General features: G+C 35.7%; 1 protein-coding gene across 1 annotated transcript in view; it reads left to right on the forward strand.

Moving 5' to 3' along the window:
• Positions 1-12,638: 12,638 nt before the first annotated feature.
• LOC148952910 (uncharacterized) overlaps positions 12,639-16,483 on the forward strand; it is a 77,683-nt gene continuing 73,838 nt past the window's right edge. Inside the window, exon 1 of the mRNA XM_089087823.1 lies at positions 12,639-12,677. Coding sequence (XP_088943949.1) covers positions 12,674-12,677 — 4 coding nt within the window. The 5' untranslated portion in view covers positions 12,639-12,673. The remainder of the gene's footprint in view (positions 12,678-16,483) is intronic.

The raw sequence follows: 16,483 nt of genomic DNA on the forward strand, positions 1-16,483 counted from the left end.
AACCTTATATGCCCCCAGGGCATAACTTACACCCCTTGCCCTGAGGACTATGAGGGGGGGGGGCGGGGTTGTCATCATTAAAGATCTAATTTCCAAAACTTTCAACTACGTTGAATAAAATGGCTATCTAAAAATTTTGATTGTATGTGTTTGGGGAAAATGTGGGCATGAGGGGGGGGGGTTAGTTGCCCTCCAATCACTTTCGACTATTAAAATAGGCACTAGCACTTTGAGTTTCCAATCGAATGCACCCTTTTTCAAGTTTCTACGACAAAGCTTTCAATAGAAACCTTATATTCCCCCAGGGCATAACTTGCAACCCTTGCCCTGAGGGCTCTGAGGGGAATATCATCCTCAAAGACCTAATTTCTAGAATTTTCAACTACGTTGAACAAACGAAAATTTTGCTATCTCGCTATCTCGAAATTTTGATTGGATGTATTTGGATAAATGGTTGGCGTGGAAGGAGTATTGGTTGCCTTCCAATCACTTTTGACTATTAACAAGGGTACTAGCCATTTCAATTTCCAATCAAATGAGCCCTTTTTGAAGTTTCTATGACATCACTTTCTATGAAAACATTATATTCCCCCAGGGCATAACTTATAAACCTTGCCCTGAGGGCTGTGGGGGGTTTTCATCCTCAAAGACCTAACTTTCAGAACTTTAAACTACGTTGAACAAAATGACTATCTCAAAATTTTGATTGGATGTGTTTCAAGAAAAGGTGGGTGTCAGAGGGTAGTTGTCCTCCAATCACTTTTGAATATTAAAAAGGGCACTAGCCCTTTGAATTTCCAATCGAATGAGCCCTTTTGAAGTTTCTACGACAAAGCTTTCTATAAAAACCTTATATGGGGAATAGTCCTGCGGGGGAATAGTCCTCCTCAAAATATAATTTTTATCTTGAAATCAATTACGCTGAACAAAATGGCTATCTCACAATTTTGATTGGATTTGTTTGGGGTAATGGTGGTCGTGGAAGGGGTGTTAGGTGCCTTCCAATCCTTTTCGATTACTGAAAAGGGCACTAGCCATTCCAATTTTCAATCAAATGAGCCCTTTTTGAAGTTTCTACGACAACTCCTTTGATATGAAGCGCCCTGGTATGGAAAAAAAATAATACATTGTGCCAACATCGTTCTTTATCTAGGCAGCACTTTTGTGCTGCCTGTGATTCCCCGAATTCCTTGCCTTTAACGCGGAAATTTTTTCCCGGAAATCCCCTCCTCCCTCAGTGAAAATTTGGTCCCGTAAAAAAATTCCTCCGTGAAGATTTTTCCCCTGGAAAATCCCCCACCCCATGAAAAGATCCCCTAGACAATTTCAACACGGTGAAAATTTCCCCCTCACTAATATCCTTAACAATATTATCGACACACAAAATTTAGTCCACAAAAAGAAAGTAAAAAAAATAAAAATAGTTTCATACAGGAATACTTTCCCCTGAAAAGTTCACCCACTGGAAACTTCCCTTCCCATGAAAATTATCCTCCTGGAAAGCCCCCTTTTTGCTTCAAATATTTCTTTCAAAATTAAGAGACAAATTAGTGGGATATTCACCCCTCCCTCCGAAAAAAGATGTCTGTTTTCTTCTCAATAACAAACATAATTCGGAAACAATAGGTAAGTTTCATAACTTTCAAACCTTTCCCCAAAGGCTTGGGAGGGGGGGGGGTCAAAATATCCCGAAAGGCCTAGTTTTTGGACCTTTCAATTAGGCTAAATAAAATGGATGTGTGTAAAATTTTAGCGGCCAAGTTTAGGGATAAAAGAACGTAGGATGAGGGCTGACTTGCCCCCCTTTTTCAAAAATTAGGCAAGTTCTCTCTAGCTCGTAGCTTCTGATGGTTAACACTATAGTTTATGATTCGTATATGTTTGGCATCAGAGAAATAGGCTAATTCTGTAAATGTCATCTATAGATATCAAAATTCTGATTTCTGGATTTTCAGTTAGTTACTATTGAGCTGAGTAAATTTCTTTTGTATAGTTTGTTACCAGGAACTGTTTGATTGGGAAGAATTCACAAGAACAAAGAATCCACAAGAACGAGTTCACCAGATTTTTTTGTGCTATTTACTTGAGTTCACTATAGTGAAGTCAGCTTTAGTTCATCTCGAGTTATTTGGGCTTCAAATATTTCTTTCAAAGTATTTGGACAAATTCGAGACCAAACTTTACCCAAATATTATAAAGTCAACTATAGTTCAGTTGAAGGTCCTGGTGATCAAAACTAACACATGCAAAATTCCAGCAGAGTATTACCTCTTAGCGATAAGAATTATTATCTAAATCCTTATTTAGAGGTTCATTTAAGTAGACAGCCCTTCTGACTTTATTTTAAATACACTTGAAAAATTTAAGGGTAGTGTGTTTAATAATGACATTATAAGTTATACTTACAAAGGAAATAAAATTGATCATCACAATGAGAGGGACTGTGCAATTTTTTTGACTTGTACTCTTTTTCTTACCGAAGTTCATTTTTTATTCGGCCTTGATGCGCACTCTTTTGAGATATCAGCAGTCGGCAACACTAAAAAAACAGCGAAGAAAGAAAAGAAATCTTCATTTAAAAAGAACATTTACCAAACTTCTCCTATATTCTCTCAGACCATGACTACTCTTCACTGTCCACTGACCAAAATCAGCTCTCCAAAAATCTCACATTACTACTTCTTGATGCTACAAAACTTACCGTACCCCAGTCCCAAGACCCAAAAACACTGAAGAATAATAAACCCCCTAAGCCATGGTGGACAACCTCTTGCCAAGAAGCTTGGCACAATAGAAGGAATGCCATCAGATCCTTTAAGAGAAATCCATCCACTGGAAAATATATAGCAAAGCTACACGCAGAGGCAAAACTTAAGAGAACAATCAAACTTGCAAAAGAAGAGCAATGCGAAAACCTCCTCTTAGCAGTGTCCCGTGAAACGCAAGAATCAAAGATCCATAAATTCCTAGACAAGATGTGTGGCAAATTTTCCACACAGAACCCCTTCCATTACCAGCTAACTCTAAATGGTCAGCAGCTGAAAACCAACAAAGAAAAAGCTGAATTTTTAACAGATTTTTTTGAGAAGAAATTCAAAAACACCCCTAATAATTCACCTCAGATCGGCCTAACACTCCATTTTGACTTGCCTGGGTCCCAGTATCTACTCCAAAATTTTACAATGATTGAGCTAGATAAAGCAATCAATTCAATTAAACCCAAAACATCTTGTAGCCACGACCAGATCCATCCATCTTTGCTCCTTCCCATCCACTTCTTCCCATCCACTTGGAAAACATCACTCATCATCCCTATATTAAAAAAATGAAACCCAAGAAGACCCCAACTCCTTCAGACCCATTATGACTACCCCAGTTCTGGGAAAATTATATGAGAAGATAATTTACTCCCGATTGTATTGGTTTGCTGAGTCTAACCACCTCATCCCACATACCTAAACAGCCTTTAGGAAATATCATTCTTCCATTGACGCATTTGTTTGTTTAACCAATGCCATATCTGAGTGTCTGACAGATAACCAAATCCTAGTTGCAGCCTTCTTGGACTTCCAAAATGAATGTGATAATATCCAATATCGACTCCTACTGCAAAAATTATCAAAAATGGGTTTTCCACTACCTGTACTGAATTTCTTTAAAAGTTACCTATCCGAACGCTCTTTTGTTCTCCAAGTAAATTCCTACATATCTTTAAAAAGTCTGTCTCCAAAGACCTTCCCCAAAGTGCTGTCCTCAGCTGTTTCCTGTTTTCGCTATATTTATGGGATTTGAACCTACCCCAAACAAATATTCAGTTTGCAGATGATGTAGTCCTATGGTCTACCTCAAATAATTTTGAACTGGCCCAATTCAAGTTACAAAAGTCGCTTTATGCCTTTGAATGTTTCTCCAACAATTCATACCTACCCACCGCCCCATCAAAATCAGCTATAATACAGTTTCATAATAAGAAAAACCTCAAATCTGCCCTACTAACCCTAAATAGTGTTGTAATTCAAGAGCAACAACGCATCAAATATCTAGGCCTCACTCTAGACCAAAAACTAACTTTCATGCTCCACATTGAAAATGTGAGAATAAAATGCCTCAGAAAAATGCGCATCTTACAAAGGCTACTCAATACGCCTTGGGGTTGCCATGGAAAAACTCTAACAAATTTCTATAAGACTTCTATCAGATCTCAGATTGATTATTGACTAATTGTCTATGGCTCATGTTAAAATACCCTATTATACAGTCTGGAGACTGTCCAGAATACTATCATCCGTGCTATACTTGGCCTCAGGAATCACACCGAAACCAACTTCCTCCTCAGCGAAAGTGGTCCCACCTCTATTGCTACGTGCAGAGAAAACCTACTTGCCCGTTACTTTACAAAAATTGAAGGTAACAGTTCCAGTAGATTACATGATTGGCTAAGAAACCCTGGTGCTTTTAGGGGCCTTGCACGGGAATTTTCAACCACCCAAATGACCTTCCCCATACCTCCTGTATTTCAAATATACCCCCGGATACCATCCTGGGCTAACCACTACCCATAAGTAAACCTTTTGTTTGCACCAGCTATTAAGGCAGATCTTTCCGTTGCCTATGTGAAATCATTATACCACAAATTTGAGTCTCAGAGATATAACCACCATCTCCCAATTTTTGTGGATTCGCTCAAAAATGAAATCCAGGACTGCTTGTGGAGTCCACTTCCCATCTTTAGGTATAGCAGCTGCAGAAAGGCTCCAAAATGATGTGAGTATCATGAAAACTGAAATAGCTGCCATCAACATCGCATTGGAAACCATTATAAGGATGCCAAACCCTCCAAGAAACACCCTTCTTATAATTTATTCAGCATCAAAATCAGCCCTTGCCTTAATATCACCAGAGTATTCAGACTACCCAGACAATGATAGCTCTACCACTCTTGTACTATTGAACCACCTACTTAAACAAGGAATATCCACAAAATTCCAATACGTCCAAAGTCATATGAGTATTAAAGGAAACCACAAGGCAGATGAAATAGCTAAATCTGCCCTTCAGTTTGAAATAATATCTGGAAGGCCTATCCCAGTAAGAGATATAAAACCATTGGCGCCTAAAAATTTATCTAGCAATCCAACACCCACCAAATCTTTCTCCATTTACATCCCGGAAAGACTCAAAGATGTACCAAAGAATACGATCAAATGCTACTGGCCTTAACTTCCAAACTTATTACTATCAAAACACAACCCCTCTAACAGTGACAAGCCCTCTTTGCCGCCTATGCCAAACCCATGACGAGACCATCAACCACGTTCGTTTTGGTTGCCCTGTGGCAACTCTCAACCATAAAAAAGAATGGTTAACCTTATCTGCTATATTCAAGCGCCTTAGGCAAACCCCTAATATTGACCAACTAACACAAAGGAGACACTCTTCAATCGATGACGCCGAATTGTTCAAAGCTGTCTTTAACTGCCTAAATATAGGTGGTTTCATCAATGATGTATAAATTCAATTATTAAATAATAATAGTTTAATTTTTATGTTTGATTTCCCAGGATGCCCCTGACATAATCAGACAATACGAAAAATGTTAAATGGATTTATCCAAAGCCTATAACCGAAGAAGAAGAAGAAAAAGAATTTGCTGAAACAGCTTAAAAAGCTGAAATAGCTGCCATCAACATTGCATTGGAAACCATTATAAAGATGCCAAACCCCCCAAGAAACACCCCGCTTATAATTTATTCAGACTCAAAATCAGCCCTTGCCTCAATATCACCAGAACATTCAGACTACCCAGACAATGATACCTCCACCACTCTTGTACTATTGAACCAACGACTTAAACAAGGTATATCCACAAAATTCCAATACATCCCAAGTCACATGGGTATAAAAGGGAACCACAAGGCAGATGAAATAGCTAAATCTGCCCTTCAGCTTGAAATAATTTCTGGAAGACCTATCCCAGTAAGAGATGTAAACCATTGGCGCCTAAAAATTTATCTTGCAAACCAATGTCCACCAAACCTTTCTCCATTTACATCCCGGAAAGACTCAAAGATGTACCACAGAATACGATCAAATGCTACTGGCCTTAACAGCCAAACTTATCTCTATCAAAACACAACCATTCCAACAGTAATGAGCCCTCTTTGCCTCCTATGTCAAACCTATGATGAGACCATCAACCATGTTCTTTTTGGTTGCCCTGTGGCAACTCTCAACCATAAAAAAGAATGGCTAACTTTATCTGCTATACTCAAGCGCCTCAAGCTAACCCCTAATATTGACCAACTAACACAAAGGAGATACTCTTCAACTGATGATGCTGAATTGTTCAAAGCTGTCTTTAACTGCCTAAATATAGGTGGTTTCATCAATGATGTATAAAGCCTATTATTGAATAATAATAGTCTAATCTCTATATTTGATTTCCCAGGACACCCCTGACATAATCATACAATACGAAAAAGGTTAAATGGATTCATCCGAAGCCTATAATTGAAGAAGAAGAAGAAGAAGAAGAAGTTCCTACTTTATAGTAGGAACAGAAACAACAACAGCAATCAATCATTTTCAACAGAAACAACAACAGCAACCGTACAAGAAAATCGAAATATATTTTCTTGATTATTATCGCTTCTAATCAGTAGTTGTACCAAACCTATCCTGCTCAAGTCATCCTCAGGGCTATACTGTGGTGTTTATCCTTCCCATAGTATAGTGCAGACGTTTTTATATCATATATTTTCCCTTCTTATTTTATTTATATATTTTTGTCTAAAGATTTTTCAAATAGGCAATGTTCAGAAGTCCTCCAAAAAAAAACGTCCCCCCAGATCCCAAATCAAAATCCATAGTGAAAGATACCCATCATGGCTGGTCAAGCACATTATCTGAAAGTTCTAATGATGGCTCCGATTCGGAGAATAGGACAATGATAACTGTAGGTCCTAATGCAACCATAAATGATGATAATGGGTTTCAAGAGGTCCTCTCTAGAAGCTCTAAAAAAAGGAAAAAAATCTCCCCAATTAAAAGCATGTCCCCTCTCCCTGCCCAAGATTTTCCCTCCAAACACTTACGAATGGACCTTCAAATTACTCCCACTACCCCCTTGGAAATAAAAATTATCACTGCACTAAGAGTTGCAATTTTTAAATTGCTAAAATCAATGTTCTCTCTTAACATTAACAGTGATGGATCTCTGCTAATAGCTGTAGAAGATCAGAAATCAGCAGATACAATAATTAACCTTAAATCCCTTCTGAATATCCCAATTATTGCATCTAATTGGAACCCAAAACAATCACCAACAAAAATTGTAGTTTACAATGTTCCCCCAGAGATATCTACTCAGGAGTTAAAAGAAGGCCTCTCAGATAGGGCTGGAAACACAATCCCAGTTGAGGATGTTACCCAACTTGGAAAACCTAACTCTACTGGCCTAAAAACTAGTAGATCCTTCTTATTCACACTAAAGGATAAAATTGATATACCAGAAAAATTATTCCTATTTGGGCAAATCAAAACACACAAGGAATACAAACATAAGCCTATTCAGTGTCAGAAGTGTTTCAAACTGGGACACACAACAAACAAATGCAATGAAATTCTCCAAGAGTGTAGTAATTGTAAATCTTTCCATCCTAAAGAGCTGACAACTTGCAAAAACACCCAGCCTACATGCATCAATTGCAAAGGTCCTCATGAATCTACAAATAAATCATTATGCCCTGCATACAAGAAAAGAGCTCTAACACTCCAAATATCAACAGAAAACGCCATCCCATACCCCTTTGCAGCAGTGGAAGCAAATGCTGCCCAGCGATACCAAATAAAGCCTGTAATGAAACCAACCAAAACCCCCAAGTCAAATGCCCTAAATGCATCAAGCACCCCATATAAAACAATATCTTCTAAGCCCCCTAGCTCAAATCCCTATCAGAAGGAATCACCAAGCCAGCAAGCCTCGTTTTCCGGGGAGATGAGGCCAGCCTGGCCCTCCCTCCCAAGAAGAAACAAACCAGAAACACTCCCTGGAATCAATCCCTTAACCAACAAACAGGATGCACTACCAAAAATGCAATCCCCAAATATATGCTTATTCATTCTAAACTGTAATGCAGTTCAGGCCATGAACTTACATCAACTACAGAAAACAAAAATTATTGCAGAATTGGCAAAAATCTACATCCCAGATGATATGCTCATTCAAGCAAAAAAAGACCTTGCTTTACTTTAAACAAAGCTGAACATTGATACACAGTCATATGAAGAATAAATCAACAACACAACATTTATCAATACTCCAATGGAATGTAAGATCACTCACAGAAAATAAGCTAAATGAACTAATATCATTTATGAATAATAATTCCATTAATATTGCTTGCCTCCAGGAAACTCATTTAACCCAAAATCAACAAATTAATTCTCTGGGATACACTATCCTGAGAAAGGATAGATCTTCAGAGAGAAAAGGAGGTGGTGTAGCTTTATTAGTTAATAATAATATAAAATTTTGTGGCATCAATTTTCCAGATTTTGAAAATGATGTTGATGTAATTGGTATAAGTGTTTGGCTGAATAATTTAAAAACCTACATAATAAGCTTTTATAACCCTAATGGCCAAACTTCAGATGCCAAGGATTTCTTTAATTATATAAATAATTCTAATATGTTAAAAAACATCATTATTTGTGGTGATTTCAATGCCCACAGCCTTTTGTGGGGGAATAAACCAGCAAATAAAGCTGGTAAATTTATTGAGCATATGATTTCAAATAATAATGAATTAGCTGTTGCTACCCCTCCAAACCTAATTACATATTTTAACCCCAAAAGTGCCAAATTCTCCACAATTGACCTACAAATTGTGTCTTTAAATTTTTTGAACAAAATTTACATAAATAAAATTGATAGTCTGTGTACAGACCACTTTGCTATAGTTTGCTCCCTAAATGAACCTGCTGAAACTTCTTCTCATACTTCCAAATATATCAAAACTAAATCAAATTTTTATATTTTCCAAAATAAGATAAATTATGAAATTACAAGTTTCACCGAAATTTAATGCATTTCTAACACAACAGTTGACACACATGCTGAAGCCTTGACATCTTTACTAATAAATACAGCTAATCATGCTATCCCCAGGACAACACCTAAGAAAACATTCCCTAAACAAATTCCTAAAGCATGGTGGACAAATGAGTGCCTAAATAAATGGAAGATAAAAAAGGCAGCTAGAACAGAATTCATAAAAAAACCAACACCTACTACATATTTAAAAAAATTACAAGCAGAATCTAATCTAAAAAGGACTATAATAGATGCTAAATATAAATACTGGAATAATTTTGCAAATAATCTCTCCAGAGAAACGCATGAGCCAATTATACATAAAGTCATAAGCCACATATGTGGGAAAAAGACTTCTCCCAACCCACTCCTGTATGAGCTTTTACATAATAATACCCATTATGACAACGATATTGAAAAGGCTAACCTATTTGCAACTCTTTTTGTTAATAAGCTAACATCAAACAATCAAAGCAATCCGTCCACAATTCCTATGAACCCTAGTTACCAACCACGCCCAGGATCCGAGTACATAACTAATCCATTTTCAATCCAGGAATTGAATAATGCAATACATCATATTAGGTCCAAAACTAGCAGCAGCTATGACAATATACACCCTACATGGATAAAGAATCTCACACCTTCATACAAACAAGAACTGCTAAATTGTTATAATCACGCTTGGGCATCCTCTAGGTTCCCCAATATATGGAAATGTTCGTCCCTCCTACCAATCCTAAAGAAAAATAAACCAAAAGATAACCCTGAGTCTTATAGGCCCATAATGATTACACCTGTGATGGGGAAAATAATGGAGAAAATGATTTATCACAGACTCCTCTGGTTTGTTGAGAAAAATAACATGATCCCACACACTCAAACTGGATTCAGGAAATACCACTCCTCAACAGATGCTTTCATTTTGCTAACAAATGCAATAAATGAATCTTTCTCAAAAAATAATATCCTAGTGGCAGCTTTCCTTGATTTTGAAGGAGCATATGACAATGTGAACCACCAAATCCTTTTAAATAAACTTGCAAACCTTGGAGTACCTCCCAAGCTAGTATCCTTTATTAAATCCTTCATAGAAGTGCGAAGTTTCATTGTTTGTGTTGTTTCAGCCTCTTCACCCCAAAAGACAATATCCAAAGGCCTACCTCAGGGAGCAGTCCTCAGTTGCCTCCTATTTGCCCTATATCTCTGGGACATGAACCTACCCCACACGAATCTACAATATGCTGATGATCTGGTGCTATGGTCATCTGGCAACACCTTTCAGATAGCACAGTCAAATCTGCAAAAGTCACTTTTCCAGTTTGAAAAATTCTCTCAACATTCAGATTTACCCATTGCACCCACCAAGTCAAAAATAATCCAATTTCACAGGAAGCGAAACCATGTTAATGCAAAACTAACTCTAAATAAAACAACTATTCCAGAAGATAATAATATTAATTACCTAGGTCTCATGCTTGACCATAAACTTAATTTCCACCTTAACATTTCAAACACAATAAAAAAATGTTATAGAAAAGCAAATATACTAAAAAGACTTCTTTCCACACCCTGGTGTTGTAAGGAGAAAACCTTACTCCAGTTTTATAAATCACATATAAGACCCCATATTGACTATGGTCTCATTGTCTATGGTTCATGTGCAAAGACCAAGATTCAAAAATTTGAAACAACAAAAACTGATATAATTCGTATCATATTTGGTCTTAGGAAACCCACAAGCACCAAGTTTCTGCTTATGGAGAGTGGATTAACAACAATAAGGGAGAGACGTAGCTTTCTCTTGATAAAACATCTTACAAAAATTGAATCAAATAGCTCACACACATTACATAATTGGTTAAGAAATCCAGCCATGTATAGAGGTATTGCAGATGAGTATGCCAATATTCAAAAGAAGTTCCCTGTACCAGCAAAGTCTATTGCACCTACTTTCCCCCAATCCCCTCCATGGACTTGGTCATTTCCCATAATAAATACTGAATTTTCAAAATGGAATAAAGATTTAACCCCCATTGCTTTTGTTCAGAAAAAATTTGCAGAACTTAATACAATTACCTATAAAAATCACTTCCAAATACTTGTTGATGGGTCAAAAAGGAATGAAAAGGTTGCAAGTGGTGTTTTCCTTCCTCACCTGAAAATTGCAATGGGCGAGAGATTATTTAATAATTTATCTATAATGTCTGCTGAGTTAAATGCCATAATCATGGCATTAGAACACCTTAAGCAAAACCAATCTTTGATTGAAAATTCGAATAATATTATCATTTATTCCGACTCTTTATCAAGCCTTGAGATGCTGGCCTCAGCTCCTCAATATAAGTTGGACATTGACACTTATCATTGTTTCAGTATTATTGATAATCTTGCTTCAAGTGGCATGAAAACTTATTTTCAGTACATTCCTAGCCACTCTGGCAGAATTGGTAATCATCAGGTTGATGAAATAGCAAAAAATGCTATAAGTATTGACCAGCCAAGTGGGAGACCAATCCCAATTGGAGATATTTACCGATGGAGGATATCAGATATTAATTTCAATAAGATTAATCCTATCCTTTCCCCCTTTCCCAATAAGTATCTTTCTAAAATTTATCATAGAATTCGTTCTGGAACAAATGGACTAAATTTCCTTGCATTCTCATATAAGCTTTCTAATTCAAGTGGTTCAATTCCCCTGTCCCCTCTTTGCAGGCATTGTAATATGAATAATGAAACAATTGACCATTGCCTATTTGAATGTAATATGCTGACGTCTGCACAACATACCTTGCTTTCTAAACTGTTAAAATACTTCAAACACCACAAAATCCCACTATCAGCCAAGAGCCTAGCCAACTATACCTGCACACAGAGTATAGAAATCGACATCTATCATCTTATATTTGAACTCCTAGAGTCGAAAGATCTGCTGAAAGATATCTGAATATATCTAATAAATATGAGGCAATCAAGCCAGTAGCTCTGTAGCCCACAGAGTGAAGCAAAAGGAAAAGGGCTAAATAGTTATACTGAAAAGCCCGCCTGCTGTTAAATAGAAGAAGAAAAAGATAGTTAGAAAGCCTCTGAAGAAGCATTACCTGCACACAGAGCATAGAAATCGACATCTATCATCTTATATTTGAACTCCTAGAGTCGAAAGACCTGCTGAAAGATATCTGAATATATCTAATAAATATGAGGCAATCAAGCCAGTAGCTCTGTAGCCCACAGAGTGAAGCAGAAGGAAAAGGGCTAAATAGTTTTACTGAAAAGCCCGCCTGCTGTTAAAAAGAAGAAGAAGAAGCATTAGCAATAGTTTTACTGAAAAGCCCGCCTGCTGTTAAATAGAAGAAGAAGAAGAAGAAGAAGCACTAACCTAGAAAATTCTAGTAGCTCTGTAGCCCACAAGGTGAAGCAAAAGGAAAAGGGCTAAATAGTGTTACTGAAAAGCCCGCCTGCTGTTAAATAGAAGAAGAAAAAGATAGTTAGAAAGCCTCTGAAGAAGCATTACCTGCACACAGAGCCCACATAGAAGAAGAATTCTAGTGAGTAGGCTAAACCAAAGGAATATTGATGGGCAAGGATTTTTTTTTTAAGGATTCCGTACCCAGGATGTTTTTTCTGGTGGGGGTTTACTACAAGATTTATTTTGGGGGGCGTTTTACTAAAAAAAAAAAAAAACTCCAAAAGCATTAAAAAAATGCTTATAAGTACTATAAAGTGTAAATTTTTACCAAATCATATTATTGACTTACGAATAAAGTGAATATACCACTAGATGCCTTTTTTTATGCTCTTTTCAAAAATAATAATTATTTTTGTTGGAAATGAATTATACCCCCACCCCTATATATACCAATTCAGGGGGTCAATAAATACCAAATCATAGTATTGAGTTTCAAATAAAGTGAATACACCATTCGATGCCTTTTTTATGCTTATTACAAATAGAATAATCATTTCTCTTGGACCTGAATTTCAGCCCCCCCCCCCCGATATAGGCTATACCTAACCCAACCTAATCTAACCTGGTATTTGTTTAGCCTTGTGACACCTCATAAGGAGACATGTTAAGAAAACAATTCTTACTTTAAAATATGTATAATGATCCTAGTTCTTATATTATCCAAGGGGAGAACCTTTATCATCAAGTCTTTCCTCTAAAAATCATCAAAAGATAAAAAGTTTCCAAATATCACCACTTTTTCAATTCAATGTTTAATTATTTTTAAATTGCCACCAAATAAGTTCTTTTATATATTGCATTAATGCTGGTCTTTTTTATATTTTTTTTTTTAAATATCAGTGGCAAAGGGCGAATAGCAGTGGCAAAGGGCGAATAGCAGTGGTGTAAATACAAAATATTAATAGCAGTGGTTAGGTTAGGTTAGGTTACAAAAGATGCACGGAATTTCTATAATTTCAATTTACCACTACTTTTTCTTTAAACATATTTTTTGACACACGTGCTAAACGCTATCTATAAAACAACTTATTTGGCAGCAGTTTACAGTGGCAATTTCAAAAGACTTAAGAATTGAATTAAAAACGTGGTGATATTTGGAAACTTTTGCTTTTTTGAGGATTTTTAGAGGAAAGACTTGATGATAAAGGTTCTCCCCTTGGATAATATAAGAACTAGGATCATTATACATATTTTAAAGTAAGAATTGTTCTCTTAACATGTCTCCTTATCAGGTGTCACAAGGCTAAACAAATACCCCTAACCCTGAATTGGCAGTTATAGGGGGGGGGGGGCTGAAGATCTATTTCAAAAGAAATTATCATTAAATTAATAAAAAGCATAAAAAAAAGCATAGAATGGTGTATCAAATTTATTACAAAATAAATAAAATTGTTTATTATATATTGACCATTCAGGGTACATATTTGCACATTAGGGCAGGTGGGGGCAAATTTTATTTCTGATTTAAATAGGAGGTAAGTTTAAACTTTACCCACACCCCCCTATTGTGCAAATATATGCCCTGAATTGGTATACAGGGATGGGGGTAAAATTCATTTTCAACAAAAATGATTATTATATTTGGAAAGAGCATAAAAAAGGCATCAATTGCTATATTCACTTTATTTGTAGGCTAAGTCAATAATATGATTTGGTAATAATTTACCCCATAAAGTAGGCTATTGTGACTTGAAACCCCTTTTTGTATTTTTCAATTATATCTGGATAAAAACATTTTTAGTAATTCATTTGTTCTACTAGGCTATATTTTGGTGAGTCACAATCTTGCCTACAAAATATGATTTTTTTTTTTTTTTAATTCAACCTCAAGTAGTAAAACAAATATATTCAAAATTCATACAAAATAAAAAATGGTTCTAAAGCAACTGTAGGCTACCTACATAATTGAAGAAAAATTCCTTAATTTTTTATAGAAAATCCAAGCGTCATAAAGTTAATCATTGATTGCTGTTTCAAATAGTTATGTTTTTGCTTTTCCTGAAACAGGATAATATCATAAATCCTTGTCAGCAGCACTTGTAAGTTTTTTCATTTAAATTAATGTCATATGTAACCTATTTACAAACACAGTAAAAGATATTTCTTGATCTTATACTTGTTTTGTTCCTGCAAGATAGACTTCCTGTATCTCAGGAACAGCATAAGTACCTTTGGGGTTCTATTTTTTTAGTTTCTGACTTGTTATATCGCTGACAGTTCTTTACTTGTGACTTCTTCCAATGCTTAGGGCCACTCATAGCCATTCAAAACACTGCCAGTCAGTTATAAGCACACAATAGGCCTATATAGTGGTTTCAAGTCACCCCCTACAACATGGAAAAATGGTTAGATTTACTTCAAGTAATTACCTGTTTATCAAATAAAAAGAAAGACATGATAGTTTCATGTTCCCTAGCCTAATTTACAGACAGATAAACAAAAGATAAGTTTTGGACATATTCTTTGATATAATGTTGATAATTATACAGTTATAATTTTGTGATTGCTAGGTCTTGACAAGTTAGAATTGACTGTAGATTAAACAAGAAAAGTGAAAGAAGAGATAATAAAACTAGAAACAATATTAAAAAAATGAAAACCAAAAACAATTAACCCCCCTACCCCTAAATGTATTTAAGCTACTCCAACCCAATCCAGGTAATAAGAGTTCAGCCTAATGCAGGTTAAATTTTAATTACTTATAGTTTTATTGACAAGTAATTCTGATTTTCCCCTTCTCTTCTTCACTTAATTAGTTGCAACTCCTTTTTTTCTTATTGTTAGATGTTTTTGTTCTTTTCTGGTTATTATCAGCATTGAACATGCTTGTTTGATGCATCTTAAGATGTTCTTTTTATATATCTTGGTCTTTTTGTGGTATTGGTTTCCAATCCCTCTGGATTTTAAAAAAAGGGACTAGAACTCTTAATTTCTGATCCAATGAGCACACTCCAAATCTTCTGCAACCTTGAGTTGAAGGTGTGGATGAGGAAGGGACAGTCCTCCTCCTGTACAGAATAAATTCTGCTCACTCAAAGTCAAAACAAGCAGAAATTAACATAAGTTGGGTGCAAAACCTCTATGCCTTCCCAAGACCAGAACATAATTTTTATTCTACTGAAAAAAAAATACAAATGAATTTGCATTGTCAGTTAATATACATATACTGATATTTAGTAATCAAAATGTTAATATTATTTGATTTATTAAAGTTATAAAAGTAAAAACATTTATACTTTTTTCCAGCAAGGTGCAAATTATGTTCTGGTCTTGGGAAGGCATAGGGGTTTTGCACCCAACTTATGTTAATTTCTGCTCGTTTTGAGTTTGACTCAGTTATTTATTGTAATTTCTGTTCATTTTGGGTTTCATTTATTTATCAATGCTGATTTGTGGTAGTTTCTGGCTTGGAAGATTATTTGATTTTATTTTTGCAAATTTTTTGTTTAATGGTGTTCTTTACTTTTCTTTGAAAAAGTTATTTTGTGTAAAAAGTTTTTTTAATTAATTTCTGTTTGTTTCATATTGACATAGTCTTTTCAGGGAAAAAGAAAATTGTACTTTAAATCTTTTCGTTTTTAAGACTTTTTAGTTTGGCCTGCTATTTGTATGCTGGAGAAAAATTTTCTGCAATTTTTAACAACATACACCCTTTTAAAAATCTGGACACAAATAATACTATAATACTGTTTAATTTAGTTTCATACCTCCTGTAGTTGACCTGAAATGGAAAACTTGATACCATCTGCAAAAAAAATCTGTTTACTGTCTTTGATAGCTTGGATACACTTACACTCTTTTGATTTGCTTGAATTTTAAGAGCAGAAGTAGCCCCGAAAGTTTGAACATAATACCCTCAGTCATTCTTGGGATACTGCTGAGATCCCTCATTGGAAATTAGCATTATCACAGAGCGT

This window comes from Artemia sp. Qi Xiang Cuo, chromosome 4 (genome assembly GCF_049724085.1).
Source record: "Artemia sp. Qi Xiang Cuo chromosome 4, ASM4972408v1, whole genome shotgun sequence".
NCBI classification, from domain to species: domain Eukaryota; kingdom Metazoa; phylum Arthropoda; class Branchiopoda; order Anostraca; family Artemiidae; genus Artemia; species Artemia sp. Qi Xiang Cuo.